The following is a 23,285-nucleotide window of genomic DNA, read 5'->3' on the forward strand; positions in this document are numbered from 1 at the left end:
CCAACGAAAGATTTACAGCTGTTACAGTCGTCCTCGTCGTCGTCGTCGTCGTCGTCGTCGTCGTCGTCGTCGTCGTCCTCGTCTTCGTCCTCGTCCTCGTCGTCGTCTTCGTCTTCGTCTTCGTCTTCGTCTTCGTCGTCGCCGTCGTCTTCGTCTTCGTCTTCGTCTTCGTCTTCGTCTTCGTCTTCGTCTTCGTCTTCGTCTTCGTCTTCGTCTTCGTCTTCTTCTTCTTCTTCAGATGAAATTTAGCCGCGAAGCGGCGACAAAGGATGGCGAAAAACCTCTGCTTTCGGTCTCTTTGAATATCATTTCCAAGCAAACGCTTCAAAATCATAACTAAAAACACCCGGTGACAATTACACTATCACACGCTCGTCAGCCATAAATGTGACAAATATCCCTCACTTTCCCCTCGGTTGTTTCAATCATGCCAACCCATCAAATTTGATTACGTGGATGTTAAACTATCTACCAATCAGAATCGAGAGTCATCAACTGGACAGAAAACATTACATGGAATTGAGACCGAAACCGAAACCGAAACCAGAGAATTTCGTTCTTTCACTGATCGCTGTCGTCGTTGTCGTGGCAGCCGAGAAGGAGAAGAAAAACCTCTGGCACCAGGGTAAGCAAACGCTAATCGTTGGGATAAAATTTTAATCTTGCCAAGTAAGCTTGTCCGAATTCATCTTATTTTTTGTGTGTTACAGATATCGAGAAACGCTTCGAAACAAAGTGTATAAATAAGAATAAAAGCAATTTTTACGCTTTTGTCAAAAGCCGAGGCCTGGCGGTGTCGTTTACCGTTCCATGTAAACTCGATACCAAGTCTCTCTAAAGTCAGCTGCACCATCAGAAAATCTCGTCACGCAAAGGCCGATTTAGACGGAACTATTTTTGACGCATGCAACAAACTGACTACAGGCCAACGACTGTCGTGTAGGTCAGGAAAAATAAAATGAAATATTTTTATAACCCTGGGACAATCGAAAGTTGTGTCGTAGGACTGTCGTAAGCTTGTTGTATGGGACAAAACTCAGGGGCACCCAACGACCAATTTGTTGTAAAATGTATTATTATACCCCAGTTAATGAAAATAAATGTTAATAAGGCATTTTCAGGTGTTTTTCGTGTTGCTGGGAAAACATTATCTGTTCCTTTTTCCCAGCAAGACACACAAGAAATTTCCCAGCCAGCTAGATAAAATTGGTTGGTTTCCCAGCCAGGAATTCCGCGCGCTTTCAAATCCCCCGATCCAAAACGACCGAACAAAAGCGACAAAACCGGGACAAAACAGGTTTTTTTCGCAAGCGCAATCACTCTGACCAGCCGTCGTATGTTTGTGACTATTCTCTGGGAGATGGAAAGGGGTTCCTTCCTTTTTCCTTTTTCCTTTTTTTTTTTAGTCCTCAGTATTCAGAGTTTCTACAGCCAGCTCGGGTTGAAATGCTAGAAAAAGTCAGTAATTCCCAGGCAAAACCTCTATCAATAACAAAATTTCCCAGCCAGCTCATCGAAACACCTGTATTTTTGCCAGCCAGAAAGATTCCCCTGGGGAACAGATAATGTGAGGAACAGATTCGTTGGGTGCCCCTGAAAAATCGTACCTTGAGACTGGAATGATTTTTATATCGGGAAAACTGAAAGACGATTGCAGGACAGAAAAACTGAGCATTATTCCTGATTAAGTCAGATAAAAAGCTAAACGAAATTGAATCACAACCTGGACTATTTGTTTCTTTACATACCAGTTTGTGTTGATAACGCAAAGATGAAGCAATGATGTTACTATTAAATTTATACATATATATGCACAGTCAAACATCGATTATTCGGACGTTAATTGTCACGATTTTTTTTTCTGTTCAAAATTTGTTCGTGAATATTAATTAATAAGGATGAAAAATGCTAGTTAAAAGCGTGTGTCACGTTGCTTTTATTGTTGCTACTTAAAAGCACTTTCCTTCTGAAACTCATTGTTAGAGGTAAAGTAATGCAGATAATATGAAATTCTGAATCCGAGCTGTTTTGTCGCTTAGTGAAATCCTATGCTATATTTACTAATTCAGCCTTTGTATCGATTTATTGCGATCTTCTCTCAGTCGTTACATTTATTCGGCAATAATTTTCCAACATCACTGCGATCGGGATTTTTTCTCCTCGTTTGGTCACGACGAGGCACAATTTAGATGTTCTCTTTCCTCGACACCGCAAATCACACAGTAATTTACGATTTTTTGTCGGAGTTTCAAGGTTGCCTCTATTTACATATCCAGCCTGGCATCTAATGCAATATGATTGGCTCATTCCGAGCATGCGCCTGCAAGTAATACAGGACTCTCTCTTTTCCCGCTTAGGTTCCAGGCTCATTTTCAGGGCGGGGTAAGAGGGAGTCCCGGAACAGGACTAACGAGAACCTTGTCCGAAGACTGAGTAAAACATGGTTTGCAACTAATCTCTAGAGTCGCAGCTAATAGTGGCGAAGTGACCAAGGGATAGATGATCAACATGAAAGCCACTAAGAGATATCTTTTTGGTTCATTCAACTTTCCAGTGATGTCGAAACAAACAAATCACCAGAATTATCATGAATTTGACTGATTTGTAGACTGAATAACCAGCAAATACTGTAGTAGATTTCCACTGATGATATTGAACGTCTAACGTTTGTAGTTAGAAAATATGGGGCTTTTTTATTTTTAAAAACGGTACCGAAATTTGGCAGTTTTTGAATTAATTTTGAAGCGAAAAAGAGCACCCTACCCCTCTGTTTTGAAGAACGATCTTGACTGGCTCATTAAATTTCTCTGGAGGAGCTGGAAGGACAGTCGCTGAGACCACAGCGGTGTTTGGAAAGGTGGCCATGTCTTCAGATTTTGTTTTGTTCAGAGGGAAGACATCATTCAGCGTGAGATAAATCACACTCACGAAACGGGAAACGCTCGAATGGAACGCTTCTGAAGGCAGACGGATGGAACTTTGCTCATAAGAGACGTTCAGACCCTCATTTTTCACCTGAACGGGAAAAGAAAGAAAATAGAAATGCTTTTCATTATATAGATATTGATGAAATACTTGGATTTTCCTTTATCTAAAAACTCATATCTTCACCGTGCGCAGTGAAGATATTAGGGAGCTTAATTAAGCACGCGCATTTTTGAGAAGCGGACGGCAACTGGAAGTGAGCTGTTTCCCCTTTTAACTTGTCTTTACACAACCACAGTTGCCTTGCCAAGTATCTTTACTCCGTTAGAGATGATTAGTATAAAAAATTTGGAGACACCACCGTCCTGGCACGCGAAATGTTCTCTTCCGGTTGCCGTCCGCGTTTCAAAAACGCGCTTGCTTATGCTCCCTTCACACGTGAGGATGTAGGTGTCGTCATACTTACTAACACGATTAACCCATTAAAAGTGAGGTTCCTCCCTCCCTCCCTCCCTCCCTCCCTCCCTCCCTCCCTTCCTTCCTTCCTTCCTTCCTCCCTCCCTCCCTCCCTCCCTTCCTCCCTTCCTCCCTTCCTCCCTTCCTCCCTTCCTCCCTTCCTCCCTTCCTTTATTCCATGGAGACTTTTGTCCTGTTATATAATTTTTCTCTACTACATTAACATTTTTATGATTCTTTTTAACATTGTCATGATTAGTTTTTCATAACTTTCATATCTAGTATCGTGTTACATAATATAAGTGTTTTAGCGGTTGATGACCACTTTTTCGCCCTTTCGGGAATGAGTAAAACACGTTGTTTTTAATCTGGACATAACTCATTGGTATCTATATTATAATAACCAGAACATTAGACATTAGATGGTTGCTTGGGGATACGAATCTCCACGCGTAGAGAGTATCTCGGACTCGTTCGCTCTGCTCACTCGCGAGAGATACTATCAGCACTCGAAGATAGAATTCATATCCCCACACGGCCATATACACAGCGACCTTCAGGAGTACAAGAACGGGTTCTCAGTTCTGAGCACGCGAATTTCGAAAAATTTCTCTCTATTAAACGTAATGCGCGTGCCCAGTACAGAAACTCGTACTCCAATCTGAAGAACGCAGGTTCTGCGGCATATTGAAATAACGACGCATTTTGTAATGACGATTGCGGCATTTGGTAATAATCTGCGCATTGTGTAATAATGTGTGCAGCATTTTGTAATAAATCCAACCTACGCATTTTGTAATAAGGGCTGCAGCATTTTGTAGTATTTGTAAGTGTACGCAAATTGTAATAATGTCTGACGCAAATTGTAATGAGGTATCACAGGGCACAGAGGAATCGGGATTAAATGCACAGCGCTAATCACCTTTGTCTACTGTAGAATACTGTGTTAACTTCCGTTTAGAATGAATGGTGGTAACTGCGGAAATACAAACGATGCGATCACCGCAGTTGTGATCCTTTATCCGTTTATTCTTTCTCTGGCTTCTCTAGAGTATCGTTTATGTTGAGGGTATCTCATGTCGTTAAACTGAATACTGAGTAGATGGAACTAACCTAAATGGTTCTCAATCGAAACGTTTGGATGCCATCCTTAACGACAACAAAAGTGATGGAAGGGGGAGGGGGGACTTTTTAACTTCTAGGGATTTTTGGCAGTCAAGTGCCCTGTACTATATCTTTGGGAGGGGGGTGGATATTTTACTGTCGCAATCTTAATCTTCACTAGCCACAATCTGATTGCCTGACAAATATTTTTGTATCCTTCACACAGTCGTTTTGCTTTACTGTCAAAATTACACTCAGGAGGAAACATAACCAAGTATCAGACACATTAATAAGCGACAGACTCCTGTAACCGGCTATTGCACAAATGATGGGGTTGCGTTGCATTTTTTGGTTTGATGTCTAGGGAAATAACAATTTCATTTATTCCTTCCCCTTTTAATAATATTCTCTTTTAGTATGCAGTGAATCAAGGTTTTAGCTAGACGTCTGTCACGTGATCAACCAGTAACCATGATATGGGGCCAAAGGGACCATTCTTCTAGGCGGCTCTGGGGGTATGCCCCCCAGACAATTTTGCAAAATTGAAGCGTTTTTGGTGCGTTTTCCACGATTTTCAGCCGATAAATTTAACGTATCGATTGGACTTGAATGATAACGCGTCAGCAAAGAAGGAGAAAAGAGACAAGTTTAATTGACCACCTTCCATGCGAGATAATTGCTATGATTTTTGAAACAGCTGTACGATCTTCAAAGCCCAGTGATGCCTGCATTCTTTTCCAGCGACTAAGAAATGCGTGCTCTCGATTTCGCCAGTGCGCCGATACTTTCACTTACTTGTTACCGAAAATATACCATTGGGACGGATCCCCGGGTATAATCAGTGTATGGCGGCTCATAAAGGAGTTTGGTCCTTCCAGTGGATTGATCCTTGAGTTAAGACGTATAATTAATAGCAACCGTTGGCACCATGCATGGCTCGAGTTATATGCCATAGGTTTAAGTTTTAGTAGCTTTTCTGTATCAGCACGTTTTCGGTTGTTGTTATTGCTGTACTTTGTTAATTAATGCTGTTACCTGTTAAAGCAGCTTTTTGCCGGAAGATACAATAACTAATTTAAAATGCACCATGTACTACGAAGTTTAAAGTTAAATACGTTGTAATAACTAATAAAAGTTGGTGTTCAAAGTTTTAGAATTGCGATTTTCTTTCAGTACTTTCGTGGGGGGACAGATGGCAGACTCCAGATATCCCTGTGCATTCTTCCGTGTTATAACAACCCCTCACGGACCCAGGGGTTTTACGACCGGTGGCTCGTGGCCTTCAATCCTTGTCAAAACGTTTAGGGACACTTCAAAAACAGCACTCTATTGTAATTGACCAGAATTAAAATTCCCCCATCCCCCTCTGCAAACAACGCTGTGTAATGAATTAAGATGTAAACTACTGCACCCTGAGGCCCAATTTCTGAGTCCACGGTTCATGGTCCACTCCCTTAGTTAAAATCCGCCATATTGAATATCGATAAATCCTCGGATCGAAGTCGAGAACCAAAGGACAAGGTTTTGGCTGCCCGTACATCAGAAAATTTGCAAAAGAACGGTCTTCAGTAATTGTACTAAGGTGAATGTTAAATAAGTTTGAATGTTACGTATTCATTTCATACTAATTAACAATCAACAACCATAAAGATCAGCGATGTCGGTTACTACATTAACATCATTGGAAAGACCTCATTACAATTTGCGCACACTTACAAATATTACAAAATGCGTAGGTTGGATTTATTTACAAAATGCCGCAATCGTTATTACAAAATGCCGCAGAACAGACGCTAATATCCTCTATATTGTTGTTATGTCGCCTAAAGCATGACTTGTCAACTATCGGCGAGGAACGGGTTAAAGAGAACCTCATCGCCTACTGAAAATAATTTTAAACCGGATGCAACAATCTTCTTGATTAAACTTTTGTGAACTTCCCTGAAAGAAAATATTGGCATAAGTAGAAACATAATTTTAAAATCGCTTAAAAAGGGCGCCACCATCTTGATAAACTGTGACGAGTTGCCGTTGTCCCACTGTTCTGAAACAAAGCGTTTTTGACGTTAGGACGCAAAGGAAATTGACAAAAACTATTCTAAAAATCATTTATTTCGGGTACACACACTTTTTTTGGAAAAAAATTTAAACTGAATTTCTGCGATGATCGCTTTAACCGATACCTACAAATGATCTTACCGGACTTTCCGGAGTAATCCTTTTTATGGTTAGCTTTAAGTTCTTTGTTGCGACTGTCCTAGTCTTTGTAGATTTATCTAATGTTGCAGCAACTCCCAGTCCATAATTATCAACTGCATTGACCAATGCTCGACCTCTCCCCTGCCCTTCCTGTGGATGAAATGCAGGCGTTTCTTAAAGTGGTACTACGACCAAAAAAACTTTTTTTTTACCGTTGGATTTAAAAACTATGTTAACTAAACACTATTTGACCCAAGTTTTAAATTCTGATTTTAAAAAGACACCTGTTTATTTTAACTGGAATTTTCTTATTTATTGGTCCGCCATTACTAACTTTAAAATTTTGAGAGAGCTGGGTGGAGGAGAAAATGACGTCAAAGAGTCACTAGTTTAAGAATGCAATGCGTGTGTACGCGGCTGAATTAATATGCAGCACGGGAGTTTCGGGCTTTCAGACTATTAAACCCGTGTTTTGCATATATAATAAATTGCGTTTACACGCTGAAATTTTAAGCTGGTGAGTAAATGACGTCATTTTCTCTAGATCCAACCCTCTGAGGTCCAATCGGTCAGTTTTGAACGTGAGTAAAGGAAGACAGTGAAATCCCAAACTTACACTCAAAATAAACAGCCTTTGGATAAAACTCAAAGCTCAAATTTTGCCAGTTAAGTGTTAAGCGAACACGCTTTCAAAATCTGAAGAAAAAAAAGAAATGATTCTTGGATCATAGTACCACTTTAACTTATGTAGCAGCAAGAAAAACTGCAATGCACATGTACTAGTATTAGCGTTGTTTCAAATGAGGGTAAATGCCGCTGTTTATCCATACTTGAGGAGCAGTATTTGGGGGACATCTTGTGACGTCAGTTGTCTGTATTCGGAGACACGAATGAAGTTGAAGTTGGAAAGAAGAGCAAGGGGACACTTTGTGACGCTTATTGAAATCTAAGTACGTGCATTTTCTGGACATATCTGGGGCTTGTTTTATCAAATATAATTTTGAAAAATTCGTTGCATTATTGCGAGTTTCGTTTGGAAATTCAACGCCAACATCTTCTCAGCTCTTGAACCGACTCTTTTCCGAGATAATGAAACATTCATTGATACAGTAAAAACTTAAGGAATTCCAACTCGGCGGAGGCATTTACAGTTGTGTGCTCAGTGACCTGGTCTATGAATGGCTGCGAGGCTGCCGGTGACCTTGTATTGATACAGACCTCACTGCTGTAATTCTAATTAGTCTATATTTGTATCAAAACAGGGTTACCCGGAGCCTCGCTTCCATTCTTAAGGCAGGTAACTTAGCTATTGGCTATTTAACAATTATTCCATTTGCGCTTGTTGGATATGGTAAACAGCCAACGAGGCGTGTAGCGCCGAGTTGGCTATAACCAGTCTTATTAAACTCCCAAAATTTGAAAGTACGAAAACGAACGAAAAAACCGAGAAATTCCCAGCGAATTCGAGAAAACTTGATGAAGATGCGATGTTGTGTAATACCTTGAGGTCAGACAGACGTCGGCTCATCACAAAAACATTTCTTGCTTTTTCGCGTACTATACTTCTAAACGCCGGAATTGATCTAAACTTTCCACAAAAAAGTTTTTTTTTTCTTTTTTGGCTTTATTCAAAGAGAATTTTCGCTTTCCGGGCAAAAATAACTTAGTTTAGCTACGCTTAACGCAATCATTTACCATACAAGGTCAAGCTAAGTTATATGAGCTGATAACCGAGATTGAGTGAACCAATTAGAGCACGCGAACTGCATTATCGGAGGTTAAGAATTTAATAATTATAGTTAAACCAGCGATTACCAGGAAGTTGAACCAGGGACTACCAGGATGAAATTCAACGAGTGGTCAGAAAGGGTGTTGAACCCCGGATCTCCAGATCTCAAGGCAAGCGTCCTAACACCTGGGCCACACTGTCTCCAGTCTCAAACTGACCCTTATTTATAAGCTTACCTGTTCAAGGCCCAACCAAGTGACAGCGTTGTCCGGCTCAAGTAAATTGCTCACTACTTGTGCAAGATCCTTTACGTGTTCCTCTGAACTTATACTGCCTTGACTCGCGTTGTTATACTCCGACAACAGCACGAGAATATCAACTGCTATCAACAAATCTCCACCGTATATCTCTGTTGGCCTTGTGGCATTGTTTGTTATTGGTCTTGTTACGTTCACGAGTTCGGCCAAGGCTTCTCCGACGCTCGTGTTTGACTGGAGGCCTTCTGTGGCTGCTTCGATCTGAGAGAAAACGGACAATGGTTATCGTAGTGAAAGAAGGCATCAGTCTGCAAACTTTGAAGCCGCATCGGAAATAATGTTTACAATCAATTTTTTAAATTTATATTTAGAGTCCCTTGAGGAATTTCATTCCATCTTATCCGATTTTAAGGCTCGTTTAACTGAAGATTTTTACGAATCTCTCCCAAAATACCGCTGAAAGGGTGCTGATCGCACTTGGCGCTTTTATCGCGGGCGATACTTGCCTGATCTTTGAGTGAGATGAACCCAAATGAGCTGCAGCCGAGGAAACTTGGGTCCTTCCACTTTGCGTCGTTGGAACACTCACGTGATGCGTTTCCTACAATGGTATTAAATTTCAGTGAGATAAATATTCAGTTTTATACCGAGAACAGACGACATTTTCACACAAAGCGTACGCGCGCAAACATTTTGTCTGAAAAAGCTTTATTTGAGTTCCCCACCAAGATGTCGATGGTATTAAATGCTTCGAACGTAGAAACGGAATAAAGATATTCTTTCTTTCATGAAATCCCGGTTAAGAATAATTTGTTTTTGACTTGTTCAAACAGAGAGAGCGACAAGAGAATGGAATTGCATTTTTGTAGAATGGAAAAGCTTTAGTAAGTTTTTATATATGAAAATTAGAATCAAAACTGGAAGCGGATTAGACGAGATAGCATTCTAAATGGTTAAGAACATTGCCAAAGAAACAAAAAACCAATCAGGTAAAACAAATTTGCATTCGTCTAGATCAGATTTTAATGGGATTTTCTCAAATAATCTGCGTATACCTTATTTATGTTTTATTCTGTTAAAAAATGCAAGGGTGACCAAGGCTCAGGCGCATCTTGTATGTTGACTTACCGCTGGCCCCATTCGGACACGGCTGTATGTCGATCCCAGCTTTAGCAGTTGCGGCCCACGCAATCCCTTGTATAACTTGAGCCGGGCACTTTTCCACATCTGGCATACGAGAAAAGAGGTACATAAAATATATCATTATGAGTTAATGTATATTTATTCAGAGAATCTGTGGCTTGTCTCTTTAGCCTTTAGGCGAGTGTATTTTGAGAACTTTCAAAATCACGAATCGTGCGATTTTTTTTATTTATAGTATACTCAACAAAATTACCATCAACCAATCAGAACGCGGTAACGGTGAGCTTTGTATATATCTCCTTCGATCCGTTCATGTTTACTTCAGAAACCTTTGAAACTCTTCGGTCCAACGTCGGAAATCTTCGAAAGACTTTGGTTGAACCTCGGACACCTTCTAAATTCTTCGGGTCAAGTTCAGAAATCTTCGGACGTCTTCGGGTAAACTTCGGAAGCCTTCGGAAGTCTTCTGGTCTACTTCGGAAAAGGTCGGAAGTCTTCGGATGCTTTTTGGCCGCCTTCCGAACTCTGTTAACTTCGGAAAGCAAGAGTACAAATTGGATTAATTGTACTCCACTCGTCCAATCAGAATCCAGTTATTATTATTTTGTTGAGTGTACTATAATAAAGTAAATGTAGCAAATAAATGGCTCATTGTTGTATGCTCACGTTGTCGTCAAAACCTAAAATTTGCTGATTTCACGTTGCTATTTTCATGGTGGGGAACGGCACGGGAAATGCACTGAAATTTGTGCTGCACATGCAGCACAATCATTTCTCCTTTTTTAACAAACAATATTCTTGCTTTGTGGCGTTGTCGTTGCCGGCTAGTACTTAAACATGGAATGCTAAAATGCTGGAACACTGGAACGCCGGAATATTTAAACATGAAACGGTGGAATATTCAAACATGGAATGGAGGAATACTTAAACACGGAATGGTGAAATACTTAAACACGGAATGGTGGAATAATTAAACATGGAAATACTTAGTGGGAGGCGCGGTGGCCTCATGGTTATACTGCTCGACTCCAGATTGAGTGGTCCGGGTTCGAGTCCTGGCCGGGAACATTGTGTTGAGTTCTTGGGCAAGACATTTTACTCTCACGGTGCCTCTCTCCGTCCAGGTGTATAAATGGGTACCGGCGGAAATGCAGGGGGTAACCCTGCGATGGACTAACATCCCATCCAGGGGGGGGAGTAGAAATGCCCCTAGTCGCCTCATGCTACCGAAACCGGAGATAAGCACCGGCCTCCTAGGCTCGTAACAATCTCCGATTGCACCATCAGTCGTAGCCTTTGTAAAATCTCCGATGACGTAATGGTCTTACTTAATCTGGAACTTTCATCGGGATATGTATGTGTATGAGCGATACGATAATAACACTTTTAACAACTTAGAGCTTTCATTCCAAAAAGTCACGATTAAATTTAGTTGGTTTTTTACACGAATAAAGACCTAGCAAAGTAGTCACACGCGGCACATAATTCAAGAATTACGTTATCCACGGCTATGTTTAGTACGCAAAAATTTGGTTTATCAACGGAGTTGATAATGTAAATTGACCACCGTACAGAGATTCTAAAAGCTGACGTTTCGAGCGTTAGCCCTTCGTCAGAGCGAATCGAGGGATTATGGGTTACGTGTAGTTTTTATAGTAGAGTGGGAGCTACGCTATTGGTGGTAACATGGCAACGTGAAAAGTAGGAATATATTAGTTAAATGAAAAGCGTTCGTTAATACCGTGAGGATTAAGGGTACCTTGGTGAGACAGGTAGACGACTAGGTGACCGATTCCGCGAACACCTTCGCGATGTTGAGAAGAATGACAAGGATGCATCCAAGCCAGTCGCTCGCCATTTTAATCTGCCTAACCACTCCAAAAAACACATGGCTATCTGCGGCCTTTCCCTACATCTAGGTACGACGGAAAGCCGAAAGAATCTGGAACAAAAATTCATCTTTCAAATCGGCACCCTTAATCCTCACGGTATTAACGAACGCTTTTCATTTAACTAATATATTCCTACTTTTCACGTTGCCATGTTACCACCAATAGCGTAGCTCCCACTCTACTATAAAAACTACACGTAACCCATAATCCCTCGATTCGCTCTGACGAAGGGCTAACGCTCGAAACGTCAGCTTTTAGAATCTCTGTACGGTGGTCAATTTACATTATCAACTCCGTTGATAAACCAAATTTTTGTATACTACTTCCCCACCGACGCAGCACCACAGTTTCTTTAGAAACTACCCCTTCATTCATATGTTTAGTACGGTGGTCATTTCCCTACCAATGAAAGTTGAAACGTCGACACATTCCATGGATGACGTAGTGGCATTTTATGTATTCAATATTCGCTTACAATCAAGCGCTTCAATAACACAAAAAAGGCAACATATTTTGGTACTAAAATAATAAAGAGTGGAATATTCATAAAATTTTAAGTACATTAAAAACCATCGACTCCTAAAGCCGCCGTAACCGGCCGCGCGCGATGATCCCTAAATTACCTAAACCGGCCGTAACCGGCCGTAAAAGCTAAAGGCCCGTGCAAACGCTTGCAACAACACGCAACATTGTTGGGCCCAACAATGTTGTCTCTTGTTGCGCGATGTTAGCCGATGTGTGCAAAGGCTCGCAACAGATCACAGCATGTTGGGTCTTTAGATGAGAATACAAAGGACTCTGGGACGTTTTCCATCTCCGACGCCATGTTGATTTCTTGTTCGCATGTATTTGTGTGGATACGTGGCACGTAGTGCGCGTGCACCAGCGCAACATTGTTGGATGTGCTGTGCAAACGAACGCTTCGATGACCGCGAAACAATAGAAATGTTGGCACTTGTTGGCTCTGAAGTTTGACCAGTTTCAAACTTCATCCAACAACTTCCAACAAGTCGTAACAACACGCAACAACACACAACATGGTGTGCAAACCCTCGCAACATGTTGGGCCCAAAAATGTTGCGTCTTGTTGGCCAACAATGTTGCGAGCCTTTGCACGGACCTTCAGGCCTCTACCCAGTCTCGCTTAGTAAATTTGTATTTTTGTTGTTATGGAGATTTAGTAGGATAATTGACCAATCATTTGTCGTCTTGTGAGCATAATATTTTGACAGCGGATAAGAGACCCCACCATGGCTGGCTTTTTTCGATCGCGCGAGATCAAATTACGCGAGGGCAAGGGCCGATGCGTCAGAAAACGCATCAAACGATGGGGATATCCCTGCCTTTTTTTTCGGATCGGAGAATCTAGGGATCTAAGGGATCTTTCATGGTTTTTCTGTAAGAGGAGGGGATACTAGGGACAACAATTTCGATTTAGATGGCTTTAAAAGTGACGAAGAAGATGGTGCCAACCAAGCGAACGATGACACAGATGATAAACGAGAAGCTCGCTGGAATGACCAGCTCGATAATATTCAAGTTCCTGATTTCGTGGCAGTCACTGGCTTGAATTAAATATATTTCTTAGTTTTCATAGGAGATGATCTATGGGAATTAATGGTATACGAAATGAGTAGGTATGCCTGTTAAAAACCCTTGAAAACCTCCAGACGGGCTGGGGGGGGCCATTACTTTGGCAAGTGGTATTGTCGGCGTTCAGGGTAAAACCTTTGTTGCAGGAACACTCAAAGCCACCATCGGTGTTTTTACAAACTTGCTGGCATCCTCCGTTGACAACAAGGCATTCATTAACATCTGTCAAAATTAAATCAATAAACATCTTCGCGCGTTGTTCATGCTATTTTCGTATACTCGTAGAAATCTATTTTAAAAGAAATGGACATAAAAGAGAAAAAAGGAGGTTCAAAGCTTAAAAGCCAAGAAAATGACATATTCGAAAGTCAGCTTATTCAGTGGTAAACTGGAACAAACACCTGTTTGTTGAAACGAAACCGCTTCATCCATCGCAGTCCTGGGCAGCATCCCTTATCTCCTCTGAACTCTTATTAACCTCTCTTCTTTTCAATACCTTACACTGACAAGACAAGAAATCAGCTATTACCTGTGCACGTTTTGCCATCTCCTGTATATCCTGCATCGCAGCTACATGTAAACGATCCTTCAATGTTGTTACACTGAGCGTTCGGACCACACTCGTTAGTTTCAGGGCTGGCACATTCATCGATATCTGAAGGTAAAATTTGTTTAAGACTACTAAATGAACATTTTAAAGGAAGAGACCCTGTAGACAAGAGACAATCTGATGAAATCCTGTCTTTCTGCGAAACAATAAAACGAACATAAAGAAACGCATGGAAGAAAAAAACTGAAAATGATGCAGCAAAGGATTGAAGAGATAATAATAATAATAATAATAATAATAATAATAATAATAATAATATCTTTATTACGCTTTCAAAAATAAACAATGTTTAATATTACTCTTAAGCATTACAAGTTTCCCAATTTATTATTATTATTATTATTATTATTATTATTATTATTATTATTGTTGTTGTTTCAAACTAATAGCATCTTTATTTGCCATAGTTCTTGAGAAGTGCATTTAGTGCTGCGCCATTAATTGGGACTGGCTTGACAGAAATACAATCAAATCAACACATATCAGATGATAGGTTGGTGTTTGAGGAGAGGGGAAAGACAGAGTACCCGGAGATAAAGTTCCTGAAGCTGAGAAGAGAACCAACAAATAAACTCACATATGACACGGAGTCTAGGAATCGATCCCTGGCCACATTGGTGAGGCGAGTGCTCTGACCACTGCGCCATCCCTGCTTCTGATTTCAAATGTTAACTTACTTATCTAACTTACAAAATGGTAATGATTACCTGTGCAATTTTGTCCATCTCCTGTATATCCATCACGACATCTGCAGGTATACGATCCTTCAGCGTTGATACAAGCTGCATTAGGGTCACACTCGTTTCTTTTAGGACTGGTACATTCATCGATATCTGAGCAAAATTAAGTCAACACAAGTAAACAAAGCATCCTTAGAAAACAGTCTACAAAGCACTCATAGTAAAACAAATGCGTGGCAGCTAGGCAACTGTAATAATGACCTAGTAATAGCCGTAATAGCCGGAAAATTGGCACACGTACGTAATAGGACTCGCGAACATAAAATCCATCATATTATATTCACACGCACTATTCCTATTTCAAACAGCATAAGAAGACTGTACTTCCCAAATGCCACCTAATCCTTAAAAACACTACCATCCACATCCACCGAGCAGCATCATACACAAGAACAAAATCCTTCACAAATTATATCAGTGCCATGTGGTAGGCAATGTGCAATACTGTTTTCCTCATTTTAAAGCGAGCTTGAAGTTCCCCAAATGATGGCTATTAGTGACCATCGTGTCATCTCGTGTTTTCCTCATCCTGCAGCAACATTTTTCAGTTAGAGTAACATTCAACATTACGACACTTGCCGCAATCTAATTTTTTTTCTTTTTATGTCTAGATCCTAGAACACAGAGTGGTTGTGTTGGAATAATTCGAGAGAAGCTAAGACGTCAGAAATGCTAACCTTCCCAACGGTTTTAGCTTTGGTTGTATGAGAGTAGGAAATCTACTTTGAACGCTTATAACTCTCGTAGTATTTAACATGTGGCTTCCATTTCTCGTTCTGGAAATGTTCTTACAATGTACTTTCAAATGCATAAATAAAATCTCGCAATACTAAAATTGGGTTAAAATCATCGATTTATGAGCTGCACCGTTTTGCCAAAAGGGTCAATTAACTATCATTTAGACTCTTCCCCTTTTCGTTAATTCATGAAGGAATTTTCATCACGTTATTTGCTCTACAATTTAATATCATTAAATCACTTAAAACAAGACAACCTAATACATGTATGAAAGTTACAATTTTGCCTTACACGCCTAAAATTCATAATAACATGGCAAAAAACATTTCAATGTTAAAGGAAGCACTAATTGTGTTTGTTCTCAAAGAAACTGTGAACGTTAGGGAAAAAAGTCGTATTTCTAATTTAAGACCACACCCAGGTAGGTTATGTAAATGACCCGCATCAGACCTGCATTTCAACCCGCTTCGCTCAAGGTGCCAAAGAAAACGTTTCTCCTGCTCCTATACAGCCCACTTCCTCCGTATTCAATGTTGGAAGGTAACACAACAATTGTCCACTAAAACCGTTCAGTCTTGCACAAATCGGGGAGGTGGGGGGGGGGGGGGGGGGGAGAGACAAGCAAAAAAAAACCGTCAAACGTGCTAACCTCCCCAACGGTTTTATCTATGACTGTAGGTAAAATGAGGACCACCAGTTTAACCTAGGTAAAAGCGGATTCAACCTGATCCTGGATTTGACGGACAGTATATCCGTCGTTACCGCTGTAGTATACAACCCTTCAGTGTTGATACAAGCAGAGTTAGGGTCACACTCGTTTATTTTAGGACTGGCACATTTATCGATATCTGTGTACAATTAAGTAATCAAAATTGAAAACCTATTTAATGGAAGAGACCCTCAGGGAACGATCTAGTCAAATTTTGTTCTGCAAAACGATATCCACATATCAAATGAAATGTTGATAGAACTCACTGGGAACTCGGAAAAATCCGAGCTCCAGATGGGAGCAAAACGTAAGTATAAAATAACACTCTTCCTGTTTCAATCCGCATAAAAAGGCTATTGATTTCGAAAATGCGACCTTAATGTAAACTTATTTAACTAGGTTGCAAAAGCGTAAGAATTACCTGTGCACGTTTTGCCGTCTCCAGTATATCCCTCGTTACAGCTGCAGGTGTACGATCCTTCAGTGTTGAAACATTGAGCGTTGAGGTCACAGTCATATGTTTCAAAATTTGCACATTCATTCACGTCTGTAAGATACAAAAAAGGAATAATCCAAAAATAAGAAAGCATTCAAAATCTTAAGTAAGCTTAATGGCAAGTTATGAACCACAAAACGTTTTACAACTCCTATTTTATTGGATCAGTATCCAGAGCAGGATTGGTGGAGTGGTGAGAGCACTCGCCTCTCACTAATGTGGCCCTGGTTCGATTATCGGATTCGACGCCATATGTGGGTTGACTTTTTTGGTTTTCTACTCTGCTCCGAGAGGTTTTCCCCCGGGTATTCCGGTTTCCCCCTCTCCTCAAAAACCAACTATGCTACAAAGTCATGCATGGACGGTATAGCGGCTGCAGGAGGCACCACAGTGTGCGTTCGGTTCGACCTTTTTGAACTGCGTCCTTACCGCGCTTTGCGACGACGATTAGCGAGATTAAGAATTAGTAGTATACTAAGCACGAAGATCCATCGTAATCAAGACCAAGGCCCAGTGTTTCCGTTCTAAGTTGATTTGTGTGCCTTTTTTCTAAATGACCCCAAGAGCGGCTTTGGCAACTGAGGACATTTTATTAAAACAGCCACGTTGAGTAGAAAGACCCATCCGACATGGATCGAAACGTTTAATTAAAAGGCAAATGTTAATAAGAGAAATTTCCCAGCCGTTTCGGCAACACAAAACTCTTTGCAGATAATTGAGCACAGGAATTAAGGGAAACAGAAGCGGAAAGTAATAAATGAATGATGAGCATTGGACTGGGCAAGAAAAGGCTAAAAGCCACGAGGTTGAGAATCGGTGGAACTGATCGAACTGGGTATAAATGGATTACATTTATATCATTTTCATTTATTTTTTGTTTTAACGTCTTGCATTGGTAAATAAATCTTTAAAGACAAACACATTTCGGAAAAGAATCATTTTTTTTTCCATTTTTGGCATGTACGCTAGAATGGTGCACACGTTGAAACACATTCCATTGCTTAGTTGTTTAGCCTATTAAATTTTAAAAAGCAACATTTGCCACAACGAAGGATGCGCGAAAAACAAGTAAGTTGCCTGAACACGTTCTACCATCGCCCTGATATCCACTGATGCAGCGGCAGGTATAGAATCCCTTCGTGTTGTTACACTCAGCTTTCGGGTCACACTCGTTTGTTTCAGGCCTGGCACATTCATCAACATCTGTTGAAAACGATTTGGGAGTGAAACGTTATCACTTCTCCAATTAACATTTACACTGGTAGACATTTCTGAAATGATAATCTCGTACATCAAAACAAATACTTCGCTGAAGAATGTGAGAGGAGACTGGATATTCACAATGCAGTTATTCTTTAAAATAAACGTACTCATCATTGTTATTATCATTAAACTTAAGTCGCCAAGGATTAAGTTAGTATATATCACAACATCTGAAAGAAAGTCAACCAATAACTTTTCGGGTTTCAGGAGCCTCAAGATGTACTTTGCAAAGACATTCAAAGCCTAAAATTATGTGAAGACAAAGCACATTTTGTAAACTGTAAATTGAATAAATCCAAAGATTTTTCGGGCTTTGAGAGCCTGTTCTAAAATCGGGAGTCAATTTCAAGTGCAAATTCTTCATCGTCTAAGAACTTAAGATACGGTTTATCATTATCACTACCAAATATTATCGTCACCGTCATAATTATCAATACCATTATCGTAATTACCATCAGAAGTATCACAATTATTAATATTATTCCTAAAAATCATTATCCTTAATATTATTATTATCATCGTCATTATCATAATTACAATAGATTATACAGCTATCTTGGCTCGCTCTCTTTCAGCAACTGCACGGTACAACAAGCACACGTGAACGTTACTTTTGCTTTCCATGAAAGCCAAAAAGGCTCAATTTAAATTTCTCAAACATTCTTTCTCTAAACAACGTATAAAAAGAGCAGCATTGTTCTAAGTAACATTTCTTCAGTTGAAACCTAGTAGAACACAATGTTCAAGTATTTGGCACTTGTATTTGTGTGTGTCGCAATTTTACGGCACTCTATCAACAAAGGAAGAATTTATGAAAGTAAACGACATGAAGGAAAGAAACGTGGCAGAAAGAAAGGAAACGTCGTGGCCCAAGCTAGTCCCAGGTGTTGAAAAAGTATGGTGGATGCCAGGATCACTAACCAATCCAAAGAGACTTTTTTAAATTATGAACACCATCTTTAGCAGAAATTTAACTCTACTTTATTGAATTTCTCCTTACCCGGTGGGCTTGGACAAGACTTTTGCACAATTGGTTTGACAATCTCCACGAGATCATCAAACCCAGTAGATTTGAACACTTTGTCATCAGAGCTTGCAATTTGCCTCAGTTGCCCAGAATCTACACTGCGACCGATACCCAAGGCGTTCACTGTTACTCCCTTGTCTTTTATGCCTTGAGAAGCTTTATCAAGTGGTGTAAATTGTTCCTGAGTTGACTGCTCGCCATCGGTAATCACAATTGCAACCTGTGGTTAGTTCAAGCAAATAAACAATTGGGTTTAGTGATGTTTCAATAAAGCTCATACTGAAAAGCATGGCATTCCAATGACGTTCTTTCACTCATCACCTTTGGTACTGCAGCCCGCATTCCAGCACTTGACACAAACACAAGTTCATCAGCCATTTTTAGAGCTCTGTCAATATAAGTAAAGCCCCGCTGAAAACGTATCGCATCGATGCGCTTTCCATATTCCTGCGCTGTAATTTCGGCTTCAGAGAAAGTATTGAACGTAAACTCAAGTTTAGGCTTGGTACTGTAAGCGATTACTGCTACATGGGTAGAGTCTGGTCCAACGTTGAATTCATTTATGATGTCTTTCAAAAGCTGTAACATCAATGGCCATCTTGAACGACCAATGCTTCCTGAGGAGTCCACAATCAATGCTAAATCTGCAACAGCTCTACATGCTACAGAAGAAAAGGGAAAGAAACGTTAAAAGTCACGCTGTGCTTGAACTCCGCAAAATTTGGTTGGTCACCGTGACCTCCGTATTCAATGACTTTTAAAGGTATCGCTCATAACATTATGATGAAAGCAAATAGTAAACTTAAATCAATGCCGAGTGAAGTAACTGAAAAATATTTCTTCGGCTACGGTTTGAAATGGTTTCGCGACTATTCCGACTCACCTCGCATGTTGAAACCTTTCTGAACAATTCTAATGTCTCTTTTTCAAATTCTTAAGCGATGCGTCATTTGTAAAAAGAAAAAAGAAAGACCAAAAAGGGACCTTACATCTGCTTTGATTAAGATCGCAGCATATCATCTGGTTATAATTAGGATTATTAAAATAAAAAGAAAAAACACACTTACGTGGTGGTGTTGGTGTTTCGCGGAGAGCAGCTGTAAAGCAAACATGGCCACTTTGTTAACGCTTTTTTTGGGGGGAAATGATACTTTGGAATCATTAATCATGCTAATTCTCAAAATCCTGGGAAAACAGCCACTACTATTACTCCTTTTAAAATCAGCACTTGTACAAGCTCTGTTTCTACCAGGGATGAACAAGCACCTGAGGGATCAGTATCCGAAGTTTTGCTTATGGAAGAGTTCAACTGTCCGGACCGTTTTTCACTTTTCATTATCCGTTCTTCCATTTTCGGACTAATCTCTTATCACCTTGCTAAATAGGTTGGTGTTCTCGCGAGTTTTTTTTTTTTTTTTTTTGTCTTTTACATTCAAACCCAACTTACCAGTACAAGAATTTTCCACAATAGTATCAGCTGCAGGAGTAAGATCTGCAAAGGTGGGGGCAGTGAATACATTTTTAGCTGAACTGGCAATGTCGGTTAACTGTGTTTCATTGACACCTGATCCAATACCAAGAGAAAACACGTTTACATTCTTGTCCTTGAGCCCGCGAGAAGCCTCTGATAGTTCTGTGAAGCTACCCCTATCAGTTGTTTGTTGGCCGTCGGTGATAACAACTGCAATCTGTAAACAACAGGAACAAGATGTTGAGATTGCAAAAAAGAAGAAAACGAACCCATGCAGAAAGCATCCAAAGAATCAACAAAGATGTTTTCTTGCCTGCGGCTGTCTTCAAAGGTACGTACTTCGACGGCATCAGAGCGCCGAAGATTCTAAAATCGGTCTTTTCAAAGTAATAACTGTACATATACGCAGCCATAACTAAAGGCTAACCATTTGAAAAATCGGCGCTTGGACCGAATTACCGCAGACATTGCACTGCCATAATTGAAAGCTAACCATTCGGCAATCGTCGGTCTGCGAAATTCCCCTGCCTGTATTGCAGCCACCGTGGGCAATTAATTCTAAGCCTTAATTCTAAGCCATTTCAGAATAGGCGCCCAAAGCGTCGCTTTGACGGCTTCGTCTAAATGACAGTGAAGACTGAAGTAAACGAAGCCGGCCAATAAATGTACCACAAAGCGCTCGTATATAAGGTCCACAGGTAACTCAACTGATGATTATAGGACCAAAAAATTTAAAAGCTAATTAACCTATTATTCATTTGTGTCTACAATTTTCAAATGGACTGTAGCACGCGCGAAACAAGTTTCTCTGACCGTCTTTGATTTAAAATTCATCCGTAATAAGATGGATGGAACGTAACTAAGAGCTGATTAGGCACAGACATTTGTCATCGATGGCATTAGAAACCACGACCTTCCTATCAGTTAAAACTTGGTGCCCTACAATTTAAGCCAAGTTAGACCCAATACGATTGATAACATTGGGCAGAAGCACAATAAAATGTTTGCACCTTAACGACGGAAATCGTACCTGTGGCAATTCTGGTCTCATTCCCGCTGCTGTTGTAAATACATCACTTTCCGCTAGCAACAGAGCTTTATCGATGAAAGTAAAGCCACTCTGGAAGCTTATGCGATCTATGAGTTTTCCGTATTCCTGTGCTGTCACATTAGAGCCCTTGAGTTTGTTAAATGGAAACTCTAACACAGCCTTAGAGCTGAAAGCAATTACAGCAATGTGAGTCTTATTAGGACCCACATTTAAGGCCTCAACCATCATTTTCAGGAACTCTAGCATTTTTCCCCAATTATGTGTACCAATGCTTCCTGATGAATCCACAATAAATGCTATGTCTGCCACGGCTTCGCAGTCAAATTCTGAAGAAAGAATAAATTTAAAAAAAAATTATATCAACCAATTAAACTTTTAACCGACTCTGTTTACTCTTCTGAAAAGCCATAACAATTTCCCGAAAGGAGTTCTTCTCCCTGCCGATATTTGTGTTTTATTTGTCAACGCCGTTAAGGACGACTTTGACTTTTTGTAACACCCTCTCTGCTCAGCAGATCTTGAAGAAAGTGATACATATAATGTGACATGGCAAACTCGGTCATGCAAGGCGTGTTCTGAGTGCTCTACAGTGTTTCTGAATTTGCTATGCATCAGGATAAAATAGCAAGGTCTATACAAAAGTTTTTCCTGCACGGCATTTCAAGCTAAAGAAAACTTTACGAGCCTCTCAATACTGCGAATTCTTCCTTAATAAATCCCGACTGATATGTAAGGTAGTGTAAATGATACATTACTTTGGCAGGTGGTATTGTCGGCGTTCAGGGCAAAACCTTTGTTGCAGGAACACTCAAAGCCACCATCGGTGTTTTTACAAACTTGCTGGCATCCTCCGTTGACAACAAGGCATTCATTAACATCTGTCAAAATTAAATCAATAAACATCTTCGAGCGTTGTTCATGCTATTTTCTTATACTTGTAGAAATCTGTTTTAAATGAAATGGACATAAAAGATAAAAAAGGAGGTTCGAAGCTTAAAAGCCTAGAAAATGACATATTCGAAAGTCAGCTTATTCAGTGGTAAACTGGAACAAACACCTGTTTGTTGAAACGAAACCGCTTCATCCATCACAGTCCTGAGCAGCATCCCTTATCTCCTCTGAATTCTTATTAACCTCTTTTATTGGCAATTCCTTACACTGACAAGACAAGAAATCAGCTATTACCTGTGCACGTTTTTCCATCTCCTGTATATCCTGCATCGCAGCTACATGTAAACGATCCTTCAATGTTGCTACACTGAGCGTTGGGACCACACTCGTTGGTTTCAGGGCTGGCACATTCATCGATATCTGTAGGTAATTAAGACTAGTAAGTGAACATTTATAAGGAAGGGACCCTGTAGACAAGAGACAATCTGATAAAATCCTGTCTTTCTGCGAAACAATAAAACGAACATAAAGAAACGCATGGAAGAAAAAAACTGAAAATGATGCAGCAAAGGATTGAAGAGATAATAATAATAATAATAATAATAATAATAATACTTATTATTATTATTATTATTATTATTATTATTGTTATTATCCTCATCATCTTTATTACGCTTTCAAAAATAAACAATGTTTAATATTACTCTTAATCATTACAATTAATTATTATTATTATTATTATTATTATTATTATTATTTTAAAATAATAACATCTTTATTTGCCATATTTCTTGAGAAGTGCATTTAGTGATGCGCCATTAATTGGGAACGGCTTTACAGAAATACAATCAAATTAACACATATCAGATGATAGGTTGGTGTTTGAGGAGAGGGGAAAGACGGAGTACTCGGAGATAAAGTTCCTGAAGCTGAGAAGAGAACCAACAAATAAACCCACATATGACACGGAGTCTAGGAATCGATCCCTGGC

At 40.0% G+C, this 23,285-nt stretch overlaps 3 protein-coding genes across 3 annotated transcripts in view; all 3 read right to left on the bottom strand.

Annotated features, from left to right (window-relative positions):
- LOC138044716 (adhesion G protein-coupled receptor L4-like) overlaps positions 1–7,655 on the bottom strand; it is a 41,513-nt gene extending 33,858 nt beyond the window's left edge. Inside the window, exons 1-2 of the mRNA XM_068891151.1 lie at positions 7,515–7,655; positions 6,685–6,834 (exon numbers count right to left, since the gene is read on the bottom strand). Of these exons, the coding sequence (XP_068747252.1) occupies positions 6,685–6,834; positions 7,515–7,655 (291 nt within the window). The remainder of the gene's footprint in view (positions 1–6,684; positions 6,835–7,514) is intronic.
- The window catches only part of LOC138046081 (matrilin-3-like), a 131,656-nt gene extending 109,844 nt beyond the window's left edge, over positions 1–21,812 (bottom strand). Inside the window, exons 1-7 of the mRNA XM_068892760.1 lie at positions 21,797–21,812; positions 21,383–21,729; positions 20,329–20,569; positions 19,949–19,978; positions 14,616–14,741; positions 13,828–13,953; positions 13,398–13,520 (exon numbers count right to left, since the gene is read on the bottom strand). Of these exons, the coding sequence (XP_068748861.1) occupies positions 13,398–13,520; positions 13,828–13,953; positions 14,616–14,741; positions 19,949–19,978; positions 20,329–20,569; positions 21,383–21,729; positions 21,797–21,812 (1,009 nt within the window). The remainder of the gene's footprint in view (positions 1–13,397; positions 13,521–13,827; positions 13,954–14,615; positions 14,742–19,948; positions 19,979–20,328; positions 20,570–21,382; positions 21,730–21,796) is intronic.
- Positions 21,659–23,285, bottom strand: part of LOC138046083 (uncharacterized) — a 169,565-nt gene continuing 167,938 nt past the window's right edge. Inside the window, 3 exon segments of the mRNA XM_068892761.1 lie at positions 21,659–21,729; positions 22,159–22,281; positions 22,589–22,714. Coding sequence (XP_068748862.1) covers positions 22,183–22,281; positions 22,589–22,714 — 225 coding nt within the window. The 3' untranslated portion in view covers positions 21,659–21,729; positions 22,159–22,182.

This window comes from Montipora capricornis, chromosome 4 (assembly GCF_036669925.1).
Source record: "Montipora capricornis isolate CH-2021 chromosome 4, ASM3666992v2, whole genome shotgun sequence".
Classification (NCBI taxonomy): Eukaryota; Metazoa; Cnidaria; class Anthozoa; order Scleractinia; family Acroporidae; genus Montipora; species Montipora capricornis.